The 23,321-nt window shown below is 53.0% G+C and overlaps 1 protein-coding gene across 1 annotated transcript; it reads right to left on the bottom strand.

The window, feature by feature from the left end:
* Positions 1–372: 372 nt before the first annotated feature.
* ADRA1D (adrenoceptor alpha 1D) lies at positions 373–23,260 on the bottom strand. Its single transcript, XM_038571701.1, has 2 exons — positions 22,150–23,260; positions 373–5,819 (listed from the first exon to the last, which is right to left on the bottom strand). The coding sequence occupies exons 1-2, from the start codon at positions 23,258–23,260 to the stop codon at positions 5,224–5,226; spliced, it is 1,707 nt and encodes a 568-aa protein (XP_038427629.1). The 3' UTR covers positions 373–5,223.
* Positions 23,261–23,321: the final 61 nt, after the last annotated feature.

Raw genomic sequence — 23,321 nt, 5'->3', positions numbered from 1 at the left:
CTGTTGCCAGAATCCTGCTTTTGTTCAGGATTGCTGTGTGCCCAGTGACAGGCAGTGATCCTCATTGCCCTAAAGCAGTGGTTGGCAAATTTTTCCTGTAAAGGGCAAGACAGTAAGATTTTGGTTTTGGGAGCCAAGAGGAAACCTCCATATAATTTTCTTATTGTGACATATTCTTTTGACTTCCTGCCCCCCACCCTGCCCCAACCATTTAAAAATGTAAAACTCATTCTTAGTTTGTGGGCTGTGCAAAATTAGGTGGTGGGCTGAATGCAGACCTCCATCCTCAAGCACCCAGCCTTTGGTGTTAGCAGTCACCCTTGTGGGAAATTGGACCCAGTTCTGGCCTATAAGATCAGAGTGGAGGTGTGCTGGGGGAGGGGTTCTGGGAAAGCTTTTATTATCTTGATAAAAGCAGATCTTTCTTTTTTCCCCTCTGTTTTGAATAAGAATGTGGATTATGGAAACATTGATCATGATTAAGCAACAAAGAAGATACAAGTCATCACACCAGAGATTAGAAAGCAAAGACTTGCAACTGATAATGTTAGCAACTGCCCACCTTGTAATTTGACACGTGAGAGTAATGCCCAGAGTTTAAGCAGCTATCCATCAGCTTCCTTATTACTTGCAGTTGCATTCTTAATCTTTGTGACATGCTGGAGATGTCCATAGCTGTCTGTCCCTGCCCAATCTGGGAGCATCACTTCCCTCGTGGATGCTGGTACCTGGACAGCTGTGTTTTGTGCTGTGTGATATGATCCACTTCCATCTGCCTGCCCAGCTGATCAGGCTTGACCCCCAAATTAGCCAGTCCACAGGCTGACCAGAGACCCATGTGGCTTGACTCAAGATATAAGTGGGACCAATCTGGGTCACTCTCAGGAGTGGGAATGGGGACTCCTTTCTTTGGTTTTTCAGCAGGACAGAAGGAGGTAGACACAAACGGTGCAGTGGCATCAAGTGAATGGTGAGGCCTTGGAGGGGTGTCTACAGGTGTCACAGGGGAGGTTTCTGGCACGGCCTCCAATGGATCCCTCCCTCCAGCTCCAGTTCCAAGAGCTCAGGCTGTTGTGGTCCCAGTTCCGGGATTTCTTCTTGGTTCTAAATGCATCCTCCAATTCCTGCTTATTTCTTCCCCAGACTAGAGCAATTGGAGAATATAGGCTGGAGTCCTGTTCAGCATTCCTTTTGTTTCCCTGCTCCTGCCAAGAGCGGGTGGGGGAAGGGAAGAAAGCCAGCTCCAAATGGGGGAGAGGCCAGTGCAGGCCCCCTGCCCAAAGACCCCACCTCTAGCACCACCTGGGCCCACTGGGCTCCCCAGAGAGCCATTCTGAGCAGAGGCTGCGGGACTGGTTTAGCCTTTATGAGCATCTGGTTTTGTGCTTCACTGGAGCCTCAAGAAAAAAAAAAAAAAAGAAAAAGGAAATTCTTTCCAAGTGTACGGTGAACATGTAACTCCCTGGGGGTGTAACAGGATGGAAATAGAAATAGGGTCAGGAGGGCACTGAGGAGTCGGGGCTCTGACAGGTCACTGAAGGGAGGGCGACCAAGGTCCCAAACCTTTTGCCAGGACTTGTCAGCGCCTGGAACAGGAGGGCCTAAGGGCTTGGGGTGGGGCTCCAGGTGGTGGGTTGGGTGGGCTGGAAGGCACACAGAGCAGGTGTTCCCGTAGAAGTCCCTGGCACAGCTGATTCTCTGGCTGGGGGAGGATACAGGCTTCAGCCTTGTGAGGACTGCAGTAAGGGTTAGAGTCTTGCAAAGACAGTGATGTTGAATATTAGGTGGGCAGTGGGGCAGTGTCCCAGGGAAGTGTCAGTGGGCCAACTCCATCAATCCAGGATTTAATGAACACTCACACCCAGCCCTGAGCAGCTCTGGAGACAGGGAGCCCTCTTCCTATACACAGGTATGGATTCTATCAGTGGGCTAAGCCAGGATGACCTTGGTATGAGCTACCAATGAGGCTAAGGGACACTCGGGGCTCAGTTTTGAGCAGGGAATCTGGGAAGATCTTGGGAAGATGATGGAGTGGAGAAGGTGGGCAGGCTGAGGGCTTCCAGGAGCTTCCAGCCTCAGCACCAGTGGCCTTGTCATGCCTATATGGAGTCAAGGAGACGGTTTTGCAGGAGGCAAGTGGACATATTTGGGGTGTTTGGAAACCACCCAAAGAGAGGTGAATACACATCTGGAGTTACAGACAAACCCTTGGGAGCCATTTATGTACAAGTGGTCATTGAGATGATTTGGGGGTGGATGAGATGGTGTGCAGAGTTGAGAAAAGGGAGAGGAGAACCTTGGGGGACATATAAGGGCAGAGAGAGGCGCCTGTGCAGGAGACAGAGAGAGAGTGTGTGGTTAGGGGACCAGAAGAGATCCCAGGGGCGTGGCTCGGGCAGGGAGAAGAACATTTCAGCCACCAGAGTAGACTGTGGCAGAGACAGAGGGCAGGAGATTGAGGAAATGAGACGTCCCAGGTGACTTGCAAAAGCAGCTCTGGGGGATACTGGGGCAGAGGTCCCTGAAAGAGTGTGGGAAGCAAGGCAAGATGGGTGGCAAGAGCCCAGCTTGAGAGGGAGGGTGGGCAGACTGGTGTGGGAAGCAGGAATGGGGCTTTCTGAGGATGGTGAGGGACAAAGGGCTTAGGCAAATGCCAGTGTTCTTGGAGGCCTGTTCTGTCCCTGTCCCATCTCACACGGCCATCCCTTTCCCACTCACAAACCCCCTCAAGGCTTCACCCCATTCCTAGCAGATTGTGTAAAGGAACGCTTATTCCCATGTTGATCAGTACTGACAGAGTCTTCCCACTCTCCTGGTCACCTTGGTACTTCACAAGGCTTCCTGGAGATCACGGCCTCATTTTCTGTATGTACCTCAGAGTCGGTATCTCTAATCAGATGTGTGGACTGGGGCGCCTGAGGACCCAGGAAACGGTACAGTGAATAATACACTTCTTCCAGATGTCCCCAAATCACTTGTAAGAGGCTCCCTCATCCAGAGTGGCTCTTGTTCTTCCCTCCATTCCTCTAGGCCACTCTGCGGCATTTGGACATGTCCTGACCCCAAGGTCAGCAACTCAGTGCTTTATCCATGATTAGAACTGGGTCCCTGGTGGTGGTGGGGGTCCCTGTGGCAGAGCCTCTTGGGGAGCTCTGTAGCTCCCCCTGATGTCCTGAAGGCATGGGGGTACAGGAGGTGACAGCTGTGTGCAGAGGGCCCCTGTGGCCAGGAGATGAGGGCTGAGGCTTGAACATGAGAGATGTTTTGCAGATTAATCATTGGGCCTAGAGAAAGTATTGGGCTAGCTGCCAGCTCCACCTGCCTGCACACCTACTGGGTTTTCCAGGGCAGGGAGGGCCCCCTAAAGTCCCCCTATGAACGTTCCCTCCCCAACCTGCTCCCTTATCCCCACTGTTGACCTCCTGTGGGCTCCACTGCCCTGGCATGTGGGAGCCCATGTTCGCCTGCTCAGAGACCTTCCCCTGCTGTTGGAACCTCTGCCCAGAAGCCCAATGTTCAGTTCTCTGATGAGGGGTCAGCCCCTTTGCTGACTCCTGATTTGAGGGATGGCCCCCACCTCTGTGAGAAGATAGCAAGGGCTGTCCTCCAGTGTCCCCAGCTTTAGGTGGCCAATGTCCTGTAAAGTGGGCCCTCTTTGGGGTGTACAGCATGTACCCAGAACCCGCCTTTAACTACCCTTCCTGTGCCTTGCGGGGATGCCAGGCCTAGAAGCTGATGTAGATCCACAGTATGAAATGTCTGCTCCTGAGCCCTGGTACTGGCTATCTTTTTACCTTATAAAATTGGAGAGGTCTAAAATCGTGGTTACCTTTCAAATAGACTACTTCCTCAGCACAGGATGGAAACTTTTGATTCAAACTACTGGTCCATGTTGGCCCCAGCAACTGGCTCTTCTAGTTTTAGAACATTCCCACTCCAGACACCCTGGGGTATTGCCTAACCAGCTTTCCACTGGACCACAGTTATCACCCCCACTCCGGCTGTATGTGTGTGGTTGATATTATCCAGCTGAAGACTGAATTACCTCAATCTCTTGAGTATGTGACAAGTGCTGGACATTTCACTCAAAGCTAACAGCACTATTCCTAAGTAGGTGTTCTCTCATACCATGTATGCTTGTCTACTTGGGCTTCTATATTTTTTCATGTAATGTGTTATCCATTTAACTGATGGCCATCTTCCTCACTGAGACCAAGAGCATCACAGATACATCTGGGGAGACTGACAAAATGAACATTTATGCTTATGATTACTGTTTGGTTCCCAAGACTCATCATATGAATTTTAAAAGCCAACAAAACCCCTAAGTCCTTTAAGGGTCATGCTAAAAGTCCCAGAGGAGAACAGCCATCCATTAAACAGATAGTTGGGTTGAAACTAGAAAGGTGAATGCAGACCTGACTATCCTCTTGTTGGGCTTTAGAACTTGAAGGAGTTTAGAAAAAAAAAAAAAAAAGTAGTTCTTTATGGGTTACAAGCTAAAGAGGGACAGTTTGCACAGTTTGGACAAAATAGAAGTACTCTTACCAATAAATATGTCTCAAAATGACAAAGCTCTCCCCATTTGATGGCTCCAGATCCTCGCAAGAAGTGATGGGCACAGGCACTATGTACAGAGTGTAAACAGTAAGGCCCTTGGGACATAATGAGGGGCAGGGCCAGGTGGTGGGGTATGCATGGAGGAGCCTCTGTAGTGGGGAGTGGGTCCATGGGTAAATACAACAGGCTTGTGGGATGGTCATCCAATCTGCCACCAAAGCTTGTTGGTGGCTGGGCTGGTCCACTGGGTTCCTCCAGTCGGCAGTAAGGAGAAGTTGTGTCCATTGAGAAGTCCCCCTGGTCCCACTGGCTTTTTCCCTAGGGGAGGCATTGGGGACAGCCAGGCAGGCCTGCCCCTCCTCTTGAGGCGGTCTGTCCAGGGTTCAAGGCATGGATGGGGCAGTGTTTCTCAAACAGGGATTGGGGGCAACAGGCCCCCCGGAACCCACAGCCCCTTCCTCCGAAAGGAAGAGCTCCAGGCACCTGTGTCGGGGAGGGAGGCCATAACTTTTTACCTTTCCAGGGCCCTACCCCGTAGCCTCAGTTTCTCAGGGAGGCCCGGGAGCAGCCCGGATCAGCGTCAAGCCAGCCTCGCTGGGCCCCCGCCGCGCCCTGCCGCACCTGCACCCGCCCCCGCCCGCAGCCCCCCCCCCCCCGCGGGCCTTAGATGTCGGTCTCCCGGAGGTTGCTGTAGTCGGCCAGCTCGTAGGCCTGGCCGGCGGCGCCCCCCGCCACGTCGTGGGGCACTCCGAGGGACACCGCCTCCACCTCCGCGCGCTGCGCGCTCCCGGCGCGGATCTTGTGCGACAGGCTGGAGACCTTGGCACGCAGCTGGGTGGTGGGTCTCCGGAACGGCCCGAGCAGCCTCCACTCGCGGAAGGCGCAGGGCGGCTTTCGACGGCCGGCGACGGGGCCCTGCGCCTCGGGCGCGCCGGGGGAGCCGGGGGAGCCGGGGGAGCCGGGCGCCGAGGGCGCGGTGAGGGCCAGCGGGGCCCCGGGGGGCGCGGCGCCGCGGCCGGCAGCGAGGTCGGGGCGCGGGCCGCCGCTGGAGCCCCGCCAGTGGTGGCCGTAGACGCGCCACAGGGGCCGGCGGCGCCGACGACGCCGACACTGGCAGCGCAGCAGGCGAAGGAAGGCGCGCTTGAACTCGCGGCTGGAGCAAGGGTAGATGAGCGGGTTCACGCAGCTGTTGAAGTAGCCGAGCCAGAAGATGACCTTGAAGACGCCCTCCGAGGGCTTCAGCTGCGGGAACAGGGAGCCTGCGGGGGGGGGGGGGGGGGGGGGGGGGTAGAGACCCACGCCTGTTAGATGCTCCAGGAGAGCGAGGCCCGGCAGCCCCCTGGGCGCAAAGTCCTCAACTAGGGGCTGGGCTGCCAGCTCGGGGCTCCCAACGTCTCTCTCCCCAAGGGGGTCCCTGATGAGGAAAAAATCATCATCTTCCGTTTTACTGACGTCTCCTTGATACTGAGCAGTTTCCCTGAATGACAGTGTAGGCAACAAACTCAAGTAGGAGGGAGAGGAAGCCCTATGCGGTCCCGGTTCTCCTAGCTCAAAACTGGTGCAAGATGGGCAGTTTCCTAGAATTCGACCTGACTCTCAGCAGTTCCTGCCAGGTATTTTCCTATCACATTCAGTTGCTGCAGATGCTCTGAAATACTGTCTGCTCCTATTTGGAAATGACAGTCATCAGAACCTACCACTAGATTCTCTTACTTAATGCCTTAACCTAGAAGCACATTCCTTACTAAGCCAGAGATTTCATTCACAAATGTTTTGGTGTTTTCAACGAAATCCGTTTTATTTGCAATCCTTTGTATTTTAGTTTAAGCATTTGAAAGCATAACTCTGAGAAGGGCTCCATAAGCTTTGCCAGATGCCCAAGAAGTCTGGAGCACAAAAAAGGGTAAGAACCTTTGAATGAAATGTTGACCAAGGCTTGCCTCACGTCAGGTGCTGTGCTGGGCTCACATCAAACAAAGCCCCATTCCCTGAGTAGCTAGGTGCATAAAATACCAAGGGAATGAAGATGGTGTGATGGTGGTGCTCAGGATGTGGGATGGGGTGTGAGGCTTCCAGGGTTCTCAGAGGATGGACAGGAGCCTGGCAGGATGAGGAGGGATGGAGGGTGTTAGAAGTGGAGGGGACAGGTGGGCAAGAGGAGTACAAGTTTGGGGCCTGGGAATGTCCTCTGGGATATGCTGAGAAAATGTCATTTGGGACAGATGGTGAAGGGAATTTACACAATTATTTGTGGGTAGTTGGGAGCCATGGATAGTTTCAAGCAGGCAAGAAACGGAGCCTAGAATTAAGCCTCAGTAAACAATGCCAGTGGTGGCTGGAACGAAGGTCATTGGGGCTGTCCCAGTGGAATTGGTCAGGGAAGGCTTCTAGGATGGCTTTGCGGGAGCAGAGTGCCAGGCAGGAGAGGGTGGGTGCACTAAGACCTGAGCTGTGTCAGAAAGACCCTCCTCCTCACAAACTTCTCTCCTGGCATCTCCACCATGTAAGGGGTCCTGTCTTCAAAAGGTACTTGACAAAATGCAAAGGCATGACCCTAAAAGCAAAAGCCACTCTCATTCTCACATCCTCAGCAGCAGTGGATGGAGGGGGTAGGTGGCAAGAGCGTCCCATCCCAGGCAAAAGTTGCAGGTGCCCTTGAGACTGAGCAGACCAGGGACAGGGGTCCTTGACAAATCATGGGACCTGCTCTCTTCTTCCGCCCCTAAAGAAAGAAGAGCAGGGTCTCCTATTGAGGGGGCAGAGGCACCATGCCCCCCTTTTTGACCTGGGAGCTCTTGCCCATCACCCACCTCCTACAAGATAGAGAATTTCTGCTGCTGAGACAGACACATGGTGGTGGTGGCAGAGGAGGAGAGTCACGAGTGTCATGAGGCACAGGCCTTTGAAACTGCGGTCACACAGCTCCACTGTGAAATGCGTGCATTTCAGAGTGCAGGACGTCGCAGGCTCTTAAACACTGGTGTCTCTTTACTTCCCCTCTTCCTATGTGGTGGCTTTTGAAAGAGGGCAGCTCCACCCCAGTGGGGAAGAGACCCAGTTTCCAGCTCTGGAGAGTAATCAGAAACAGAAGCCAAGACCTGGTGGCTTTGGGGGAGGCTGGGGCATCAGTCAGCATATGCTGAGCAGACAACCTCCCCTAGGAGGGGAGTTAGACAGTTGTCCTTGGAATGTGGGGGCCACTAGGGTTGACTTCACCCACCAGGAAGGCGGCCCTCTGAATAGCATCCCTCAATGGCTGCAAAGTAAGACACGGTGCTGAAAATAACTCTGACTCAGGCCACAGTTCTTTTATATTTAGCCTAGGATGACAAATCAGTGGACTATGCTTTCAGCTGCAAGCCTGAAGCTGGCCAAACAGCATCGTTATCAGTGTTGTTTTTACTCACATTGGTGGGCGACATGGCATACTGTAGTATGCCCTGGACCGTGTTATAAACACTATTCTAACTTATGCTCAAGCAACCTGTGCAGATGCTTGCTACAGGCTGGGAATGCCCTACACACACAAAAAAGCTTCTGCCCCAAGATTTTCCTACTGTGTCCCACTGAGGTTCTGTTTTACTTTGGGCTCTCCCAGATGCAGACCCTGAGACAAGGATCAAAGTGCAAGTCACTAATTGTGGGCAACTGGGGCATAATCCTATGATACCATGAAGTTCAGGAATCTCAGAGCTATCCCACCAGGGGAATGAGGGAGGTGGAGTATCTATACCCCCACTCCCATCAGTCACTGGTTGGGCTACTTCCAGAGGTATTAATTTCCCACACTTCTCCCCGGCCTCCTGTGTGGGTAGATGATGAGGATTCTGGTGGGTGGAGTGAGCCCCTGGGCAAAGGTGCAGGCAGGTGTTGGGATGGAAGTTGGCTGATGTGCCCTGAAGGTCCAGGGAGGGTGGTGGCTTGGAGGGGACACTGACAGCATGTGGCACAACTGTTTCATGTGTTCTCTGCCCACTGTGTATAGACATCTTGCCCGGAAAATACAGGCGCCTGTGCCTGGGCTCCAGCTTCTACAGGCAACAGCACCTCTGTCTCACAGTTCTGAGCCCCACACCCACCTCTGCCCAGAAAGCTGCAGTCTGCCCCCCACACCACCCTGTACAGCCTCACTCTCCCTGCTGTCCTCCCCCCTCCCCCTAATACTTTCTCATCAGGTCGAACTTCTGGCAAAGATCTCCAGGGTCAGAGGGGGCTGTGTGCACATCCCTGTCCGTTGCATGCATGGATAATATGGGGAACTGCCCCGAGGCCCCTGAGGATGGGCTCCTGGCTCATGGGCATTGTCCCTGCAATGCTGCCCGGCTGTGGGGGCATCAGTGGACAAGCCCCTTTTTGGCCACCCCAGCTTCCTGCTCCCCCAGCCACTCTGACCTGTGGCTACTCGGGCCAACCTCGCCTGTATGAATTCTCATCCCTCTCCAGCGGCCTGGCACACACTTTGTCAGCTCCTGAGCCCAGCTACAGGAGAGCCTCAATGAGCAGGTGGGGGCTCTGAGGCAAGGCCACTTGTCTCTTTTCTGTCCTGATGGGGCTCCCTCTTCCGAAGCCTTCCTTGCAGGCAGAAAGCCCAGCTGTGCTAACTCAACTTGGCAGCTGTTATTGGAAACAGAGAACCTTGTGGGACACCCTCCCTCAGCCTCCCACCTTTCTGTACTGGTGCCCAGCATCACACCCTTGCTCTTCTTTCTCTTATAGCTCCTGCTCCCCTCAGCAGTCTTACTTTGGTTTTGTGCATCAGCTAAATGGCTGCACTGACCTCCTGCTGCCCTCTGGCCCCAGCAGGCTCCCCAGTCTTGCCTGGGGGCTTTTGCTCCTGCTCCTCTGGGATTGCCCTTCCTCTTCCCTCCGCCAGCTCCACTGGCACCTCCACCTGGAAGTTCTCTTCATACCAACCCTTCCCAACCTGGCAGTTAGAGGTACTCTCCCTATAGCACATCTCACTTCTAAGTGCCAAGAACACAATAGGTGACTATCAGTTTCCTGTCTAATCTTTTAAAAAAATATTTATTGACTTAATCTGTATACCCAATGTGGGGCTCAAACTCATGATCCTGAGATCAAGAATCAAATGCTCCTCCCGCCTGAGCCAGCCAGGCACCCCAGGTCTATCTTATCTTTAAATGGTGAGCTCTCTACATGTGCTTGGCACATCATAGGTGCTCCATACATCTCAACCCCTCTCTCTGCCTGCATCCCATCCATCAACTCCTATTGGTCCTGGAACACACCCCCAATTTGTGCCACCCCCTGGTCCCAGCTACTATCATCATCTACCTGAAGTGCTGTTCTAAGGGGGTTCCTTGCTCCTGCCCCTGTACCCCTGCACCCTGTTCACACAGCAGCTGGGGGGATCCTTTTATTTATTAATTATTTTTTTAAAAAAAGATTTACTCACTTATCTTAGGGAGCACGAGCAAGTGGAGAGAGGGGCAGAGGGAGAGAATCCCTAAGCAGACTTCCTGCTGAGCCTGGAGCTGATGTAGGGTGAGCCCACAACCACAAGACCATGACCCAAGCTGAAACCAAGAATCAGACGCCCAAAAAACTGAGCCACCTAGGCGCCCCTGGAGGGATCCTTTTAAAAAGATAAGCCTGAATATTTCACTTCTTCATTTAAAATCCATTTTCCAGGGCAGTCCGGGTGGCTCAGTGGTTTAGCACCGCCTTCAGCCCAGGGTGTGATTCTGGAGATCTGGGATCGAGTCCCATGTTGGGCTCCCTGCATGGAGCCTGCTTCTCCCTCTGCCTGTGTCCCTGCCTCTCTCTCTCTCTCTCTCTCTCTCTGTGTGTCTCTCATGAATAAATAAATAAAATATTAAAAAAATAAAATAAAACCCATTTTCCACTGCAGCTTCTTATCCTCTTTCTTAACCATTCTTTGACCTTCTGGCAGCCCCTTCGAAGTCTCCTATTGCCCCTGCTCAGCTGAGACTCCTAGTCACTCACACCTCTGAAGTTGCCTTCTCAGTCCTCGCATGTTCGCATCCTTCTGGACTTGGGTTGTGCTTATCCAGCCAGACTCTAACTCTGGAGTGATTTGCCCATTCCCTGAATGTGAGGGTCCCCAACCTCAGCTCCATCCAGGGTTCCCCGTGACCTTGCTGCTCTGCCCGGGTCCTGCACCAGCTCCGTGAGCCTTTACTCTGCCCCTTCGCCTCCTTCAGGGCAGCTGATCTTACTTCCTGCTTCGAGGAGAAAACAGAAGCCAAAGAAGTTGGGCATGTGCTCAAGCCTTCCTCACCTCTCCTCCTCCTCTGTAAGAAAGAGGTCTCTTCTCCTGCCCAAGGTCAGCATCCCTGCTTGTGTGGCAGTACTCTCCATCCATCAGTCCCCTTCAGGCATGCACCTGCCATAGCTGCACCCTCTCTGCTGGTTCTCGGGCTACAAACCTCATTCTCTCTATCCTTTCTGTCCGCACCTGCCTACTTCCCTTCCGCACCTGCTCTTCACTGCTTTGCCATACAGCCCCGCTCCTCCCAGGGCCCAACCTGTGGACACTTCTCTCATTCATCCCAGACTTCTCTCATCTCACTCATGGATCCCAGGTCCCACGCTCTTGGATTTTCTATTCTGTATCAGTTTCCTTTGCTTGCTTCTTCTGTCAGTCCCCACTGCTAAACGTAGGCGTGCCCTTCCTTCCTAGAAGAGTCTGGAATCTCTTCCCTTCACGTTCTGCTGGTAATTTCATCCCAGCTCATGGGTTTAAATACCGACTTCAGACTGATAATGCCCATAGTTCTATCTCCAGTTCAGACTCTTCTCCCAAATTCCAGACTCAGATCCAACTACCTCCCAGATATCTCCACTTGGGTGTGTGTCTGTGTGTCTACCAGCATTTCATACTTATCCTGACCTCATGAAGCTTATATTTCATTGGGCAAAGCTGGCAATACATAGGATAAACAAGGAAAATATAAACACATCAGATAATAAAATGTGCTAAAGAGAAGTAAAGTAGGGAAGAAAGATAGGAAGTATGTGTTTATGTGTCTGTGTGTGGCTGGGAGTGGCGGTATAGATTTTTGGATAAGCTGGCCAAGAAAGGCCTGCTGAAGACATGATATTTGAGTAAAGAGTTGAATAGAGGTATGTGGACATCTAGGAAAAGCATATCAGGTAGAGGGAATAGCAAGTGCAAAGGCCCTTGAGGTGGCCTTGGTATGTTCACAGAACAATGATGAGGCTGGTGGTTATAGAATGGAGTGACTGAGGGCAGAGAGGAAGGACGTGAGGTCAGAACTCACAGCTACCCTCCTCCCTGTGCTCTTCTACCCTGTCAAAGACACTAGCATCTCCCACCTCAAGTACTTAGCAGCCTCTCCACTCTCCCATGCTTTCTGTCCTCAACCCAGCAGCTAGAGTGATTTTTTTTAAAAACATAACTGGATCAACTCACTCCTTAGGTTCCAAACCCTCTAAGAACTACCCTTTCTCCTCACAGTAAGAGCCTGTGACCTACACAGCTCAGCATGTGGCTCCCCCAAACCTTCTGCCATCCCCTCCCAACCCCCAACTCCGTTCCAGCCATACTGCCCTCCATGTTGCTTTTTGGATATGCCAGACACGCTCCCACATTGGGCTTGCTTTTCCTCCTCATCTTCTTCCCCCAGATAGCCACATGGCTCATGCCCTCACCTCTACAGTGAGGTATCTCTGACTTCCCAGGTAAAACTGCGTTGCCCTCCCACCCATGACTCCCCATCCCCCACCCCCCAACTGGTGCTGTAGCTCTCCGTGGCACTCACGGCCTCCTCCCGTACTGTTGGAGTTAGCTTTCATTTTGTCCATCATCTCTCTCTGCAGCCAAGTCCCCAGGGCAGGACTTGTGCCTGTTTTGCTTGGCACAACACTCCCATGGCCCCGAAGCCTTCCTGAGTGCATCTAACACACTGTAGGTGCTGAACTCCTGCTGACTTTGCTCAGTGAGTCCCTCTTCTCCACCCTGAAGGTCCAACTGGCCATCATGCCCGGTGCCTTCAGTTTTCTCTCTAGTGGGGTCCCTGCCTTCACCTCGCTCCCGAAGCCTTTGCTTAGTCTGGCATCTCGTTTTGTTTGCATGGCTGTGACAGCCCCCAAGGGTCCTCTGGCCTCTCTACTCTGCACACAGCTGGAGGCTTTTTCTAAAATTGGTTTCTCTACTTAAACCTCTGAAACCCAGGAGTGGCTTCCAGAGGCTCTGAGGACTAAGCCCAAGCTTTCTTGTGTTGCATTCAAGGCCTTTCAGGACCCAGTGCCATCTCCAGCTAGCTCCCCTTCAAATGTGGCCACGAGCCAGAGGATGAAGCTGTGAGCAGGTCTTCCCATAGGGGCTGGGCTCCTCCTCTGCCTTTTTGTCTGGCCCTATTTCCTTCCCACCCAGGCCTTGAGTCTTGGGTCAGGCATCCTCCCCACCAAGCTTGGGTTATGTGCCCTTTTATGCAAGTCTGCCTTTTTAGAAAATATTTTATTTATTTATTCATGGGAGACACAGAGGGAGAGGCAGAGACATAGAGGGAGAAGCAGGCTCCCTGTGGGGAGCCTGATGTGGGGCTTGATCCCAGGACCTTGGGATCATGACCTGAGCTGAAGGCAGACGCTCAACCACCGAGCCAGGCATCCCAAGTGTGCATTTTAATAAAATTTGTTACTGCTCTATCTGCCCTCCTACACTACCGGTTTCTTGAGGCAGCAAATGATGGTTGTTTTCATCCTCTAACACAAGCACCTGACGCAGAGCAGGGGTGCTTTTGGGCTTGCTTTTCCTCCTCATCGCAGGGGAGGGGTCACATTTACGTGCCTGTGTGGAGAGGTAGTAAGAATGCAGGTGGGAGATGAGCACAGACCCAACTCCTGCCTGCTTCTCTCTTCTTGACCTTGCTCTCATGTTGGTCTCCCATCAGGCTTGCTCCCACTTGCCTTCTCCTGTTCCCTATATTGGGATGCCTCTATCAGGAGTCTAACCTATGTCCTGGGCAGGGGTGGGGCTGGACATTCACTAGTCATTAAAGGCAGGGCCTTTCCTATGTCAGCAGGTAGGCTCATTCTATGGCATGTTGACGGGGTCAGCCTGGCCCACACATTGTTGGGGAAACTGAGGCAGCCCATGAGGTTTGTGTTTGCAGCCTTGATGGTCACAAGCCAGTCCCCACTCCTCAGGACCAGAGACGTCCAGGTCTAGGAGATGTCACTGAGATGCTGGTTAGGCTGGAGCTGACCAATGTGGCCAAGTCTCACCAAGGAGTGATAGCTCTGAAGCCATGGGGCAGAATGTGTGATTAACAGCACTCTTCTGGCATCACCAGAAGGGAACTTGTTCTTGGCAGAATGTCAGAATTCACAGCCAGCATTGCTCATAACTTGCAGCGGACCATGAAATATCAAGCTGCACCCTGGCCTGCCCCCTTTCCCACCTCTCCATCACTAGGGACTTTTCCATCCACAGGCAGCCATTCTCTCTGGCCAGAGAGAGTGGGGTTGAAAATACCACACTCTCCTAGATATTCAGGTGTCTTCTTACCAGTAAGGCTAGGAGAGGCGGAATTCCCCACTCTATACTCCCTTTCTCTCTTCCACTTCTCTCAACTGCTCATTCAGTGGCTCGGACTCTGGAGCTCAATAGCTTCTCTGTCAAGAGAGGCTGGGACATCTGGGACCCCTATAGGGTCAGACAAGCCTCTCTAATAAAGCATACTTGAGCCGAGACCTGAAGATGCTGTGGGGGGACTGAGCCATGCATCTGAGAAAAGAGAATTCCAGAGAGTGGAAAGTGCATGTGCAAAGGCCCTGAAGCAAGAAGGAACTTGAGAAGTTGGAGGACAACCAAGACGTTGGGATCACTGGAACAGAGAAGGTGAAGGGGAGAGTGGTAGGAGATAAGGCCATTTTGAAGTGGGCACAATCATGGAAGAACATCAGAAAGAGGTGACCTGGATAGGGGCCAGGTCTCAGATGGATTGTGAGAACATGAAGGGGTGGTTTGAGGGCATAGTGGTGCCAGCTGTGCCAAGCCAGTTCTCTTGAATTCCTTGCATTGCCAGTTTTCCACGGTGAGAGGTAATTGGCAAGTCCTCTGGCTCGAGATGGACCAGGAATAGAAGGCCTGTGCCCCCATGTTTGCCTCAGGACCCATAAACTCTGAGAGGCCAGCAGAGAACTATTTGTCTGGTCCTGGACACTCTTCTGTAGCTATGAGGATGTAGGCAGAAGGGCAGCTCCTAGGCATATCCCGTCAGTGGTGTATTTTTCTTTTATAAAACATAAAATATACTTCCTAGCTCTGTCTGCTGGATCAGGGACCAACTCAGTATCCCTGAAAAGCTGAGAGCTCAGACTGTGGTCTTTAAATAATCATTTGCCACTAAAAGGGACGAAGGCTCTTTTGAGAAATGGCTGCTTCTAGGTTTCGGGGGAAGAAAAGTACAAGCTGAGCCTGAACCATCGTATTGGGCACCTGAGCCCCTGACCATTCATAACAGCCCCAAAGAGAAGAATTCTTGGCTGAAACATTGAACCTGAATCTGATTAAGTCAGTTTACAGGAAGTATAGGGACACATTAGATGGTACTATGGGGATACCGACTCAGACCATGGGCCAGTCTCCAGGACAACTGATCTGGTTTCTTCACCAAATAAATTGCAAGGGAAAGGTGGGGAGAGGGGAAATCTTACCAACTGAATAGACCTAGCCAGCAAATAAACCACATGCAACATGTGCACCTTTTTTGGATCCTGATTCAAACAAACTACAAATATATGAGACAACTGGCAACATCTGAACACTAAAGTAGACAGTGTTTGATATTAAACAATTATTTTTACATGTTATAATGGATTGTGATTATTTTTCAAAAAGCTCTTGTATTCTAGAAATGTATACTGAAGAATTTACGTGAACAGATATGGTGTCTGGATGTTCTTCAAAATCATCCTCAGTGTTGGGACAGCGGGTGAGGGTGGTGATGCACAGAGACTGGCCTTGGGTTAACATTGTTGAGCTGGGTCATGGGAATCAAAGAGTGGAAGGGTGGAGGCTGAGGGTTGGGAGAAAGGGGATAAGGAGTTGCTAATCAACAGGCATAAAGTTTCACTTAAGATGAATAAATTCTAGAGATGGACTGTGCAACACTGTGTCTACAGTTAACAATAGTGTGTTGATTGTACACTTCCTGTTAAGTGTTTTTATCTTAATAAAAATAAAACTTAAAAAAAAAAAAGAGTGCTGGTGCTTTACCACTCAGACCCTTGGCATGGGGGGATGTGAAGAGGCCATGGGTTCCACCACTTCCTCCCTCTACACACATTTCCTGAGCACCTACTATGTGCCAGGTGCCGCAAAGGCACAGTTAGGAGATGTCATGCCAGCCCTTTCTTCAGGCTCTTGGGCCAGAGGACAGTGATGCCACTGCTGAGGACCTGCCACAAAGCATCCCCTACCACTCCCCCTGCACCACGTCAGGGAACCTGTGGAGATGAGTCCTTTGGCATTTGGCCAACACTCTCACATGCACATGAGGAATCTACCCTGTATAGCTGGCTGCCAGTGTGTGCTTTCCAATCTGGACACCAACTCTTCAGCATGGCTCAAGCCTCTCTTCAGCATGTACCCGCCTTCTCTCAGAAATTTCTAATTAAGACATAAGATAATGACAGTCAAGTGATAAAGCACATGCACTTTAAGAGTACAGCTTGATGACTTTACATATGCACATATCAATGTGATCACTGCCCAGCTCAAGATCTAGAACATTCTCAGCCCTTCAGGTTTATTTGCTCTCTCTTCCAGTCAATACACATACCCACTATCCTAATTTTCATCAATTCGTTTTGCCTGGTTTTGAACTTTGTCACACAGAATCATGTATTATGTATGCCTTTAGTTGCAGATCTGGCTTATTTTGCCCAGTATAGTGTCCATGGAATTCATCTACCTTGCTGTAGGCAGCACACTTGTTATTTTTCCCAGCCCTATGAAAACAGCACAATTTATTTACCCCTCCTCCTGTTGATGGCATCTTGTCTCATCTCATGACTCCTCTTCTTGTGGGCTCTCCATTCCATGTCTCCCAAGCCACAGGGCACCCCACAAATAACTACACTTTTCTGCACCTACATATGTAGTTTCCTCTGTCCTCATGCTTTGTAATATGTGTAAGAATACTGGCAATTACAGTGTACTGTGATCAAAGCCTGTGCAGTGTATTTGGGGAGCATGAAGGAGTACCTAACTAAATCCAGGGGTGGTCAGGTGGGACAGCGATACCACAGGGCCGAGATTGACAGTACAGGGTGGGAGGCCCAGGTATGGCTCACGGATAGTGGGAGATGGGGGCCTGGGACAGTGGCTGGACTGTCCTGGGACTTCTCATATCTGAGCCTCCAGGTACCTTGATGTGGTCTTGGTAGGCCACTGTGGGCTCTGAGCCTCTGAGACTTCTCTGCATGACTGAGCACAGTTGGAGGCCAACTCAGAGGCCAGAGAGGCCCAGGGACCTGCCCAACGACAGGGAGCTTGGGGTACAGGACAGGGGTCTGTCTGTGGTTTCTAGGAATAATAGGAGATGGTGCCGTCATGCATGTACATGCATGTGTGTTTGTGTGTGTTTAGGTCCCAGGGGACAGGTCCACCTCTGGGGATGGCTCAGGGGGCATCTGCCAGGCAAGCCAAAGCCAGACACAGTGAAACACTGCTGCCATGAGAACATCAAGGGGGAGAGGTAGTGTCTGGAGGCGGCTGGGAGAGGGAGGGAGCTCTTCTGCAGATAGGTGCTTGCTGGTTTCCTCAGTTTCTCTGTTCCCCTCTTGCTCACGGGGATTTCTACCTCAAGAGGCTAGCCCAGACCTCTCAGGGTTAGAGGAACTCCTGCACGAAGTGCCCTGGGGTGGATTAATGAGGTGCACTTGCAATCCACCCCACCCCACCACGCCCCCTTTCTCCTTGGAAGTCTGTGGGCAGCAGGCACCAACTGGAAGGCCATATGCATTCCAGAGGTGCAGGTTCCTCCAGACATCAGGAGGAACCTTTACATAATGTCCTATGACTTTCTAAGGCACCCAGTTCCATGTCAGCTCGCTGAGGTGAGAGTAGGGGGTGCATATCTGTCATGCTCAGGGCTGCGAAGAGCCCCTCCTCCCCAAGGATTGGTGGCCACATATTCTGTTGTTCAGCCTGAACAGATCTAAGAGTGAAAGGGAAGCATGACCAGTGATCATGCCAGTGTAACCAGGGCTGTCCTGGGCAAACCAGGGTGCATGGGTACTCTGGTGGAGCGGGCGGCTCAGCTGGGCACCAGCAGGAACACTCAGTCAGGCGGGCATGAGGGCAAGTGACGCTTCTTGCGTCTATACACAGCTCCCTGGGTGCCCCGGCAGGAGCCAATGCTGCCCTTGCTGGCCTTGCTGACTGTCATCTAGGGGTCAGACAAGTGACAGACAGAATGAACATCAGGTTCATGGAGCTAACGCTCTGCCTGCCGGTCACATGCCCTGCTGCTGCTCTTTATGGGGAAAGGGGAACAGTGGAGGTGTAGGAGATCCCTCTCCTGGCCCCTCAGGATTTTTGGTTCCTAAAATCTGAGTTTCAGTCCCCTCTAGCCAGTGACTTGGGCCTCTAGAAGTTCCACGATTCAGGACATCTAGTTTGTGTCTCTTTGCCACTCAGGCCTGACCCACAGTTTTTCAGGTATATAGATGGCAGTGCATGGCCCCTGTGCCAATGATCCTCTGGGACCCTGGGGCCCCATCCTAAGCCTCTCCATGTCCTCTGGGCAGTTGGGGCTGCTCACTGCTGTGGCTGTGGCTCCTGTTTCTACTCAGTTTTGTGTGTGGACGAGTGGGTGAGGGGAATCCTGGTCTGTTCAGACAACTCCTGGGTTGCGGCCCTACTAGGTGTCTTCATTTCTATGGGCTACAGCCTTGGCTGGCACACACTGCTCTTTCTCAATCTCTCCACCTCTGGTGCTCATCAAACCTGGCATAAAGACCAGGGCCTGGGTGGAGGGAGCTGTCACTCCTTCTGGTGGCCCCCTTCTGGTTCCTTCAAAGTGAGTGCTCCCTGAAGCTCTATCCCCAGCCTCCCTCTTCTCTTTGTCCCTCCATCCTCTTTCTGGAAGACTGCATCCCATGCTCCTCCTTCGGCAAACACCCCCGACGTGGTCCCCTTTCTTTAAGTTTCTAACATCTTCCACCCCGACCATCTATTGGCCCTTCCATACCAAGATATGCCAGCTCCTTGGATTCCACATTCCTCCCAAAAGTTGCTCCTCACAATTTTCCCTCATCCTAAAAGTTGCTCCTCAGAATTTTTCCTCATCCTTCAAAGGCCTTCTCCCTTCTCCCAGGCCTGGGCCCGGTGCTGGGGTATTAGGAACTCCTGACCTTTTCTCCCTTCTGCACAATCCTCAAGCCACTCCTGCCCTGCACTGTAGGCTCTGCTCCCCACTTCTCCCTGTGGCTGCGCCCTCCAAGCCACACCATGACACAGGCAGATCAGAATATTCTGTTTCCCTGCTTGGCCTCTGTCCTGCTTGCTCATTATTGCCAGATTCCACTCAATTCAGCTCCACCAGCAGCCCTGGGCTCTGCTCTGGGGCTCAGGAGGCTGCGCAGAACGCAGACTGGTGAGAAGGAGGTGACAAGGACACGGTGGGGGCCCCATGCTAAGTGTGGGGAGCAGCAGAGATGGAGGGATTGAGAAAGAGCCAAAGGGCATGGAAATTTAGGGATGACTTCCTGGAAGAGGAGCACATGCTCTAAACCTCAAAAAAACAGAAGCCCTCTGCAGTGTTGACTGTAACAGTGAAAAATATGAAAAATTGAATGCTCAGCACAAGACTGCATCAACACACCATGGAATACTCTCAAATGGAATACCATACTGCTGCTAAAACGAACCAGCATGGATAAATCTGACCGACATAATGTTGCACGAGAAAGGCAAACTGAAGAATGATGTGCATGGCATAATACCATTTATCTAGGTCCTAAAGACACACAAGACAATGCCATATATTACTGTGGATATAGATGTTTGTGGTAAGAGTATAAACATATGAATGGGGGTGACAGACTCCAGATTAACCACTGAGGAGGGCGGGAGACATGGAGGAAGGGACAGCAAGAGGGAATGTACTTTTGGCTGTGTTCTATTTCTTTGGAAAGAGAAACAGAGAGAGGGATCTGAGGCAAATATGGCAAAATGTTAACATCTGTTCAATATGGGTGATTATGGGTACAGAGACACTTGGTATACCCCTTTCTCCTTTTCTGTGCATCATTCTACAACTCGAAATTTTAAAAGAAGTTAAAATAACAAATGGGAGGTGGCATTCTGTACACAGCTTGATCATTCCCTATGTGGTGGTGGGGGGAGGCAGTGTGAAGTGAGAGGCAGGGGGTAATGAGGGTACCTGGGGTGGGGCACGGCTGGGCAGGGACAGGGCAGGGGTTGGCTGGTGGGAGAAAGGAGCCTGGGTGGAGAGCCTGGTGGGAGGTCGTACTAAATCTTGGGCAGGTTTTAAAGGGGAGGGACACACTGGCTTTCTCCTGGCTGCTTACTTGCCCTCCCCCACAAGTATATATTGCTCAGTGTCCATGCCTCCCTCTACCCCCACCACAGCCTCTGGCTGGCTGCTTTTCAAAACAGTGATTTATTCAGTGAGCAGCTACTACAAAAGCAATAGCTCACAGGGCACTCATGACAAGGAATGGTGATATTTACAGATAATAACTTGCTGAACTCTCATGAAGGCCCTGCAGGTGGGTGCTGTTACCATCACCATCATCTGGATTTTATAGATGAGGACACAGAAGCACAGAGAGGTTCAGGGATTTGCCTGAAGTTGCACAGCCAGTCAGGGGCAGAGCTGGGATTTAAACCCAGGCTGCCTGGTGCCAGAGCCTGTGGTTCCTCATTGCTGCACTACGTTGTTCCTCACATACCAGGCACTGTCCTGGGCATTGCGGATTTGGTAATGACACAGCCCTGCCCTTGAAGAGCTTCAGGGCTAGTGCAGGCAAGTCAGACACCAACCAAGCAACATGCAGATGTAATTAGAGCTAAGGAGCCAGTAAAGGAAGAGCAACTTGTGCCCCAAGGGAGAGAGCACAGAGGAGGACACATTGAAGCCGAAGCATCTGGGAAGACCTCTCTGCAGAGGGGACATTTAAACGGAGACCTAAAGTTAGCCAGGAGGAGGGAGGACAGGGCAGGCTAGACAGAGAAATGAGCAAGTGCAAGGACATGAGCTCGCTGTGGGCAAGGAATCGGGAGCGGGTCAGAGGAGCCAAAGCACGCAGTGAGCAAGGGGCAGCAAAGCCAGGAGGCCATCACTCCAGGCCCTCCTTGCGGGAGGGGGGACCACATGTCCGGGTTTGCTCCCACTGTCCCGGTTCGTGCCTGTGATCCCAGCATAAATATTCATCATGTCTCATTTTGGTTTGGACAATAATAAATTTGAAGGTCACCCTCTCACAGGCCATAGTGGAGAGTCTGGAGTCTGTTCCCAGGGCAGTTGGAAAGCACTGAGGGGGTTTTAGTAGAGAGTGACACTATAATTTATAATATATAAAGTTCACTCTGGCCACTCTGGCCACTATGTGGAGAGGGCCTGCAGGGGAGCAGGAGGCAGGCCATCGTCCCCTTCCTGACTCAGCCGCAGGGTCGGGGAAAGGCAGGGGAGGCCTAGCTGGGGCCGGCTGAGGTTGCAGCCATGGGCAAAATGACTCAGGGCAAATGCATCCCCAGAGATGGTGCTCCCCTTCACCTCCCTTTGCTGACCCAGCCCCAATGCCTCTAGGAGGAGCCTTCAGGGGTGGGACTAAGCCCCTGAGAACTGCCGCCCACCTCCCAGGACTGCAGGGAAGCTGATGAAACAAATAGGAAAGTTCTCAAAAGAGCTAAAGGACTCACTAAATGTCAGAAAAATCGATGAACGATACTAACTTTTCATTTGATAATTTGTCTCTATCCCCTTCCTTCTCATCCCACACAGCACCCTACCTCCAAAAGGAGATGTTCAGAAGTGAGAGCCCAGGGCATTCCTGGATAGCAGGTGGGGAGGGTCTCCTGGCCATTTGGAACTGAAGAAGTTCCTGGAGAAAGCAGGTGGCTTCTCGTACCTGCTGATGTCGTGCTTGCTGCACCTCAGTGGAGACCCCACCCATTATGCACCCACCTCTGGAGGTTGGCATTTGTGTGTGTGTGTGTGTGTGTGTGTGTGTGTGTTCGGGGATATGTAGAGGAACATGTACACCGCTGGCCACGTACTATGGGGCAGATGCCCGCACAGATGCCACAGATCTCTTATATTTAGGGGGTTCTGAAATATTAAAACAAGCCCAAGGCTTGTCATGGCAATTCAGAGGGGGGAAGAAAGAAGTCAGAAGCCTGCGAAACGAATTCTGCAAGTACGAAGGGCCCCCTGTTTGTCGACCACAAAGTGCACTTGCCTAAGAGACCAGGGAGCTCAACCGAGTCAACCCTTCATGCGCAGGTGGAGAGTCACCGTCCAACCCCGTCTGGGAGCCGGGGGGGAAGGCAGAGCCACAGGCTCGAGGAGGAAAGGAAAGGGCCGTGGGAGACGGGTCACTCACCAAGCGGCAGGACGAAGAAGAAGGGGAACCAGCAGAGCACAAAGACGCCCACGACGATGGCCAGCGTCTTGGCCGCCTTCTTCTCGCGGGAGAACTTGAGCAGGCGCACGGACAGCGAGCTGCGGAAGGTGTGGCCCTTGGCGCTGCGCGGCCCGTGCGCCCCGTCGGCCGCGCTGGCGCCTCGGCAGTGGATGCGCAGCACCACCTCGGAGGCCTTGCCGCGCTCGCGCTTGACGCCCGCCTCGAGGCTGCGCGTGGTGCTCCGCGCGACCACGTACACGCGACAGTACATGACCACGATGACGGCCATGGGCAGGTAGAAGGAGCACACGGAGGAGAAGACGGCGTAGCCTGCCTCCTCCGTGATGCCGCAGAAGCGCTCGTCGGGGGGCACCGGCTCCTTCCAGCCCAGCAGGGGCCCCACGGACACCACCAGGGCCACGGCCCAGAGCAGGGCCAGGATGGCGGCCGCCTTGCGCTCGGTCATGATCGCCGGGTACTTGAGCGAGTGGCGCACGCCCACGTACCGGTCCACCGAGATGGTGCAGAGGCTGAGGATGGAGGCCGTGCAGCACAGCACGTCCACGGCGGCCCACACGTCGCAGAAGGCCCGGCCGAAGGCCCAGAAGCCCAGCACCTCCATGGTGGCTGAAAAGGGCAGCACCGTGGCGCTCAGCAGCAGGTCGGCCACGGCCAGGTTCACAATAAAATAGTTGGTGACCGTCTGCAGGTGGCGGTTGCAGGCCACCGAGAGGATGACCAGCAGGTTGCCCGCCACGGCGGTGAGGATGAAGGCGGCCAGGAAGACGCCCACGCCCACGCCCTGCGCGCTCACCACCAGCCCCCCGACGGCCGCCGTGCCGTTCACCTCGCCGCCCGCGCCCGCGCCCCCCGGCTCCCCGGCGGAGCTCCGGTTGTCCTCGCCGCCGCCCGCGCCCACCACGCCGCCGCCGCCGCCGCCCGCGGCCCCCGGCACGCCGCCCACCGCCGGGCCCTCCGAGGCGGCCGCGCCGCCCGCGCCGCCCCCGCCGCCGCCCGCGCTGGAGCCCCCGGCGCTGCCGTCCGGGCGGGGTCCCTCGAAACTGACGCTCAGGAGGTCGCGGAAAGTCATCTCAGCGCGCGGCCGTCGGGGGCCGGGCCCGGGCGCAGGGCGAGCGACTGGCCGGGAGCGG

This window comes from Canis lupus, chromosome 24, assembly GCF_011100685.1.
Source record: "Canis lupus familiaris isolate Mischka breed German Shepherd chromosome 24, alternate assembly UU_Cfam_GSD_1.0, whole genome shotgun sequence".
NCBI classification, from domain to species: domain Eukaryota; kingdom Metazoa; phylum Chordata; class Mammalia; order Carnivora; family Canidae; genus Canis; species Canis lupus.
This window is presented reverse-complemented; position numbering and strand designations above follow the sequence as displayed.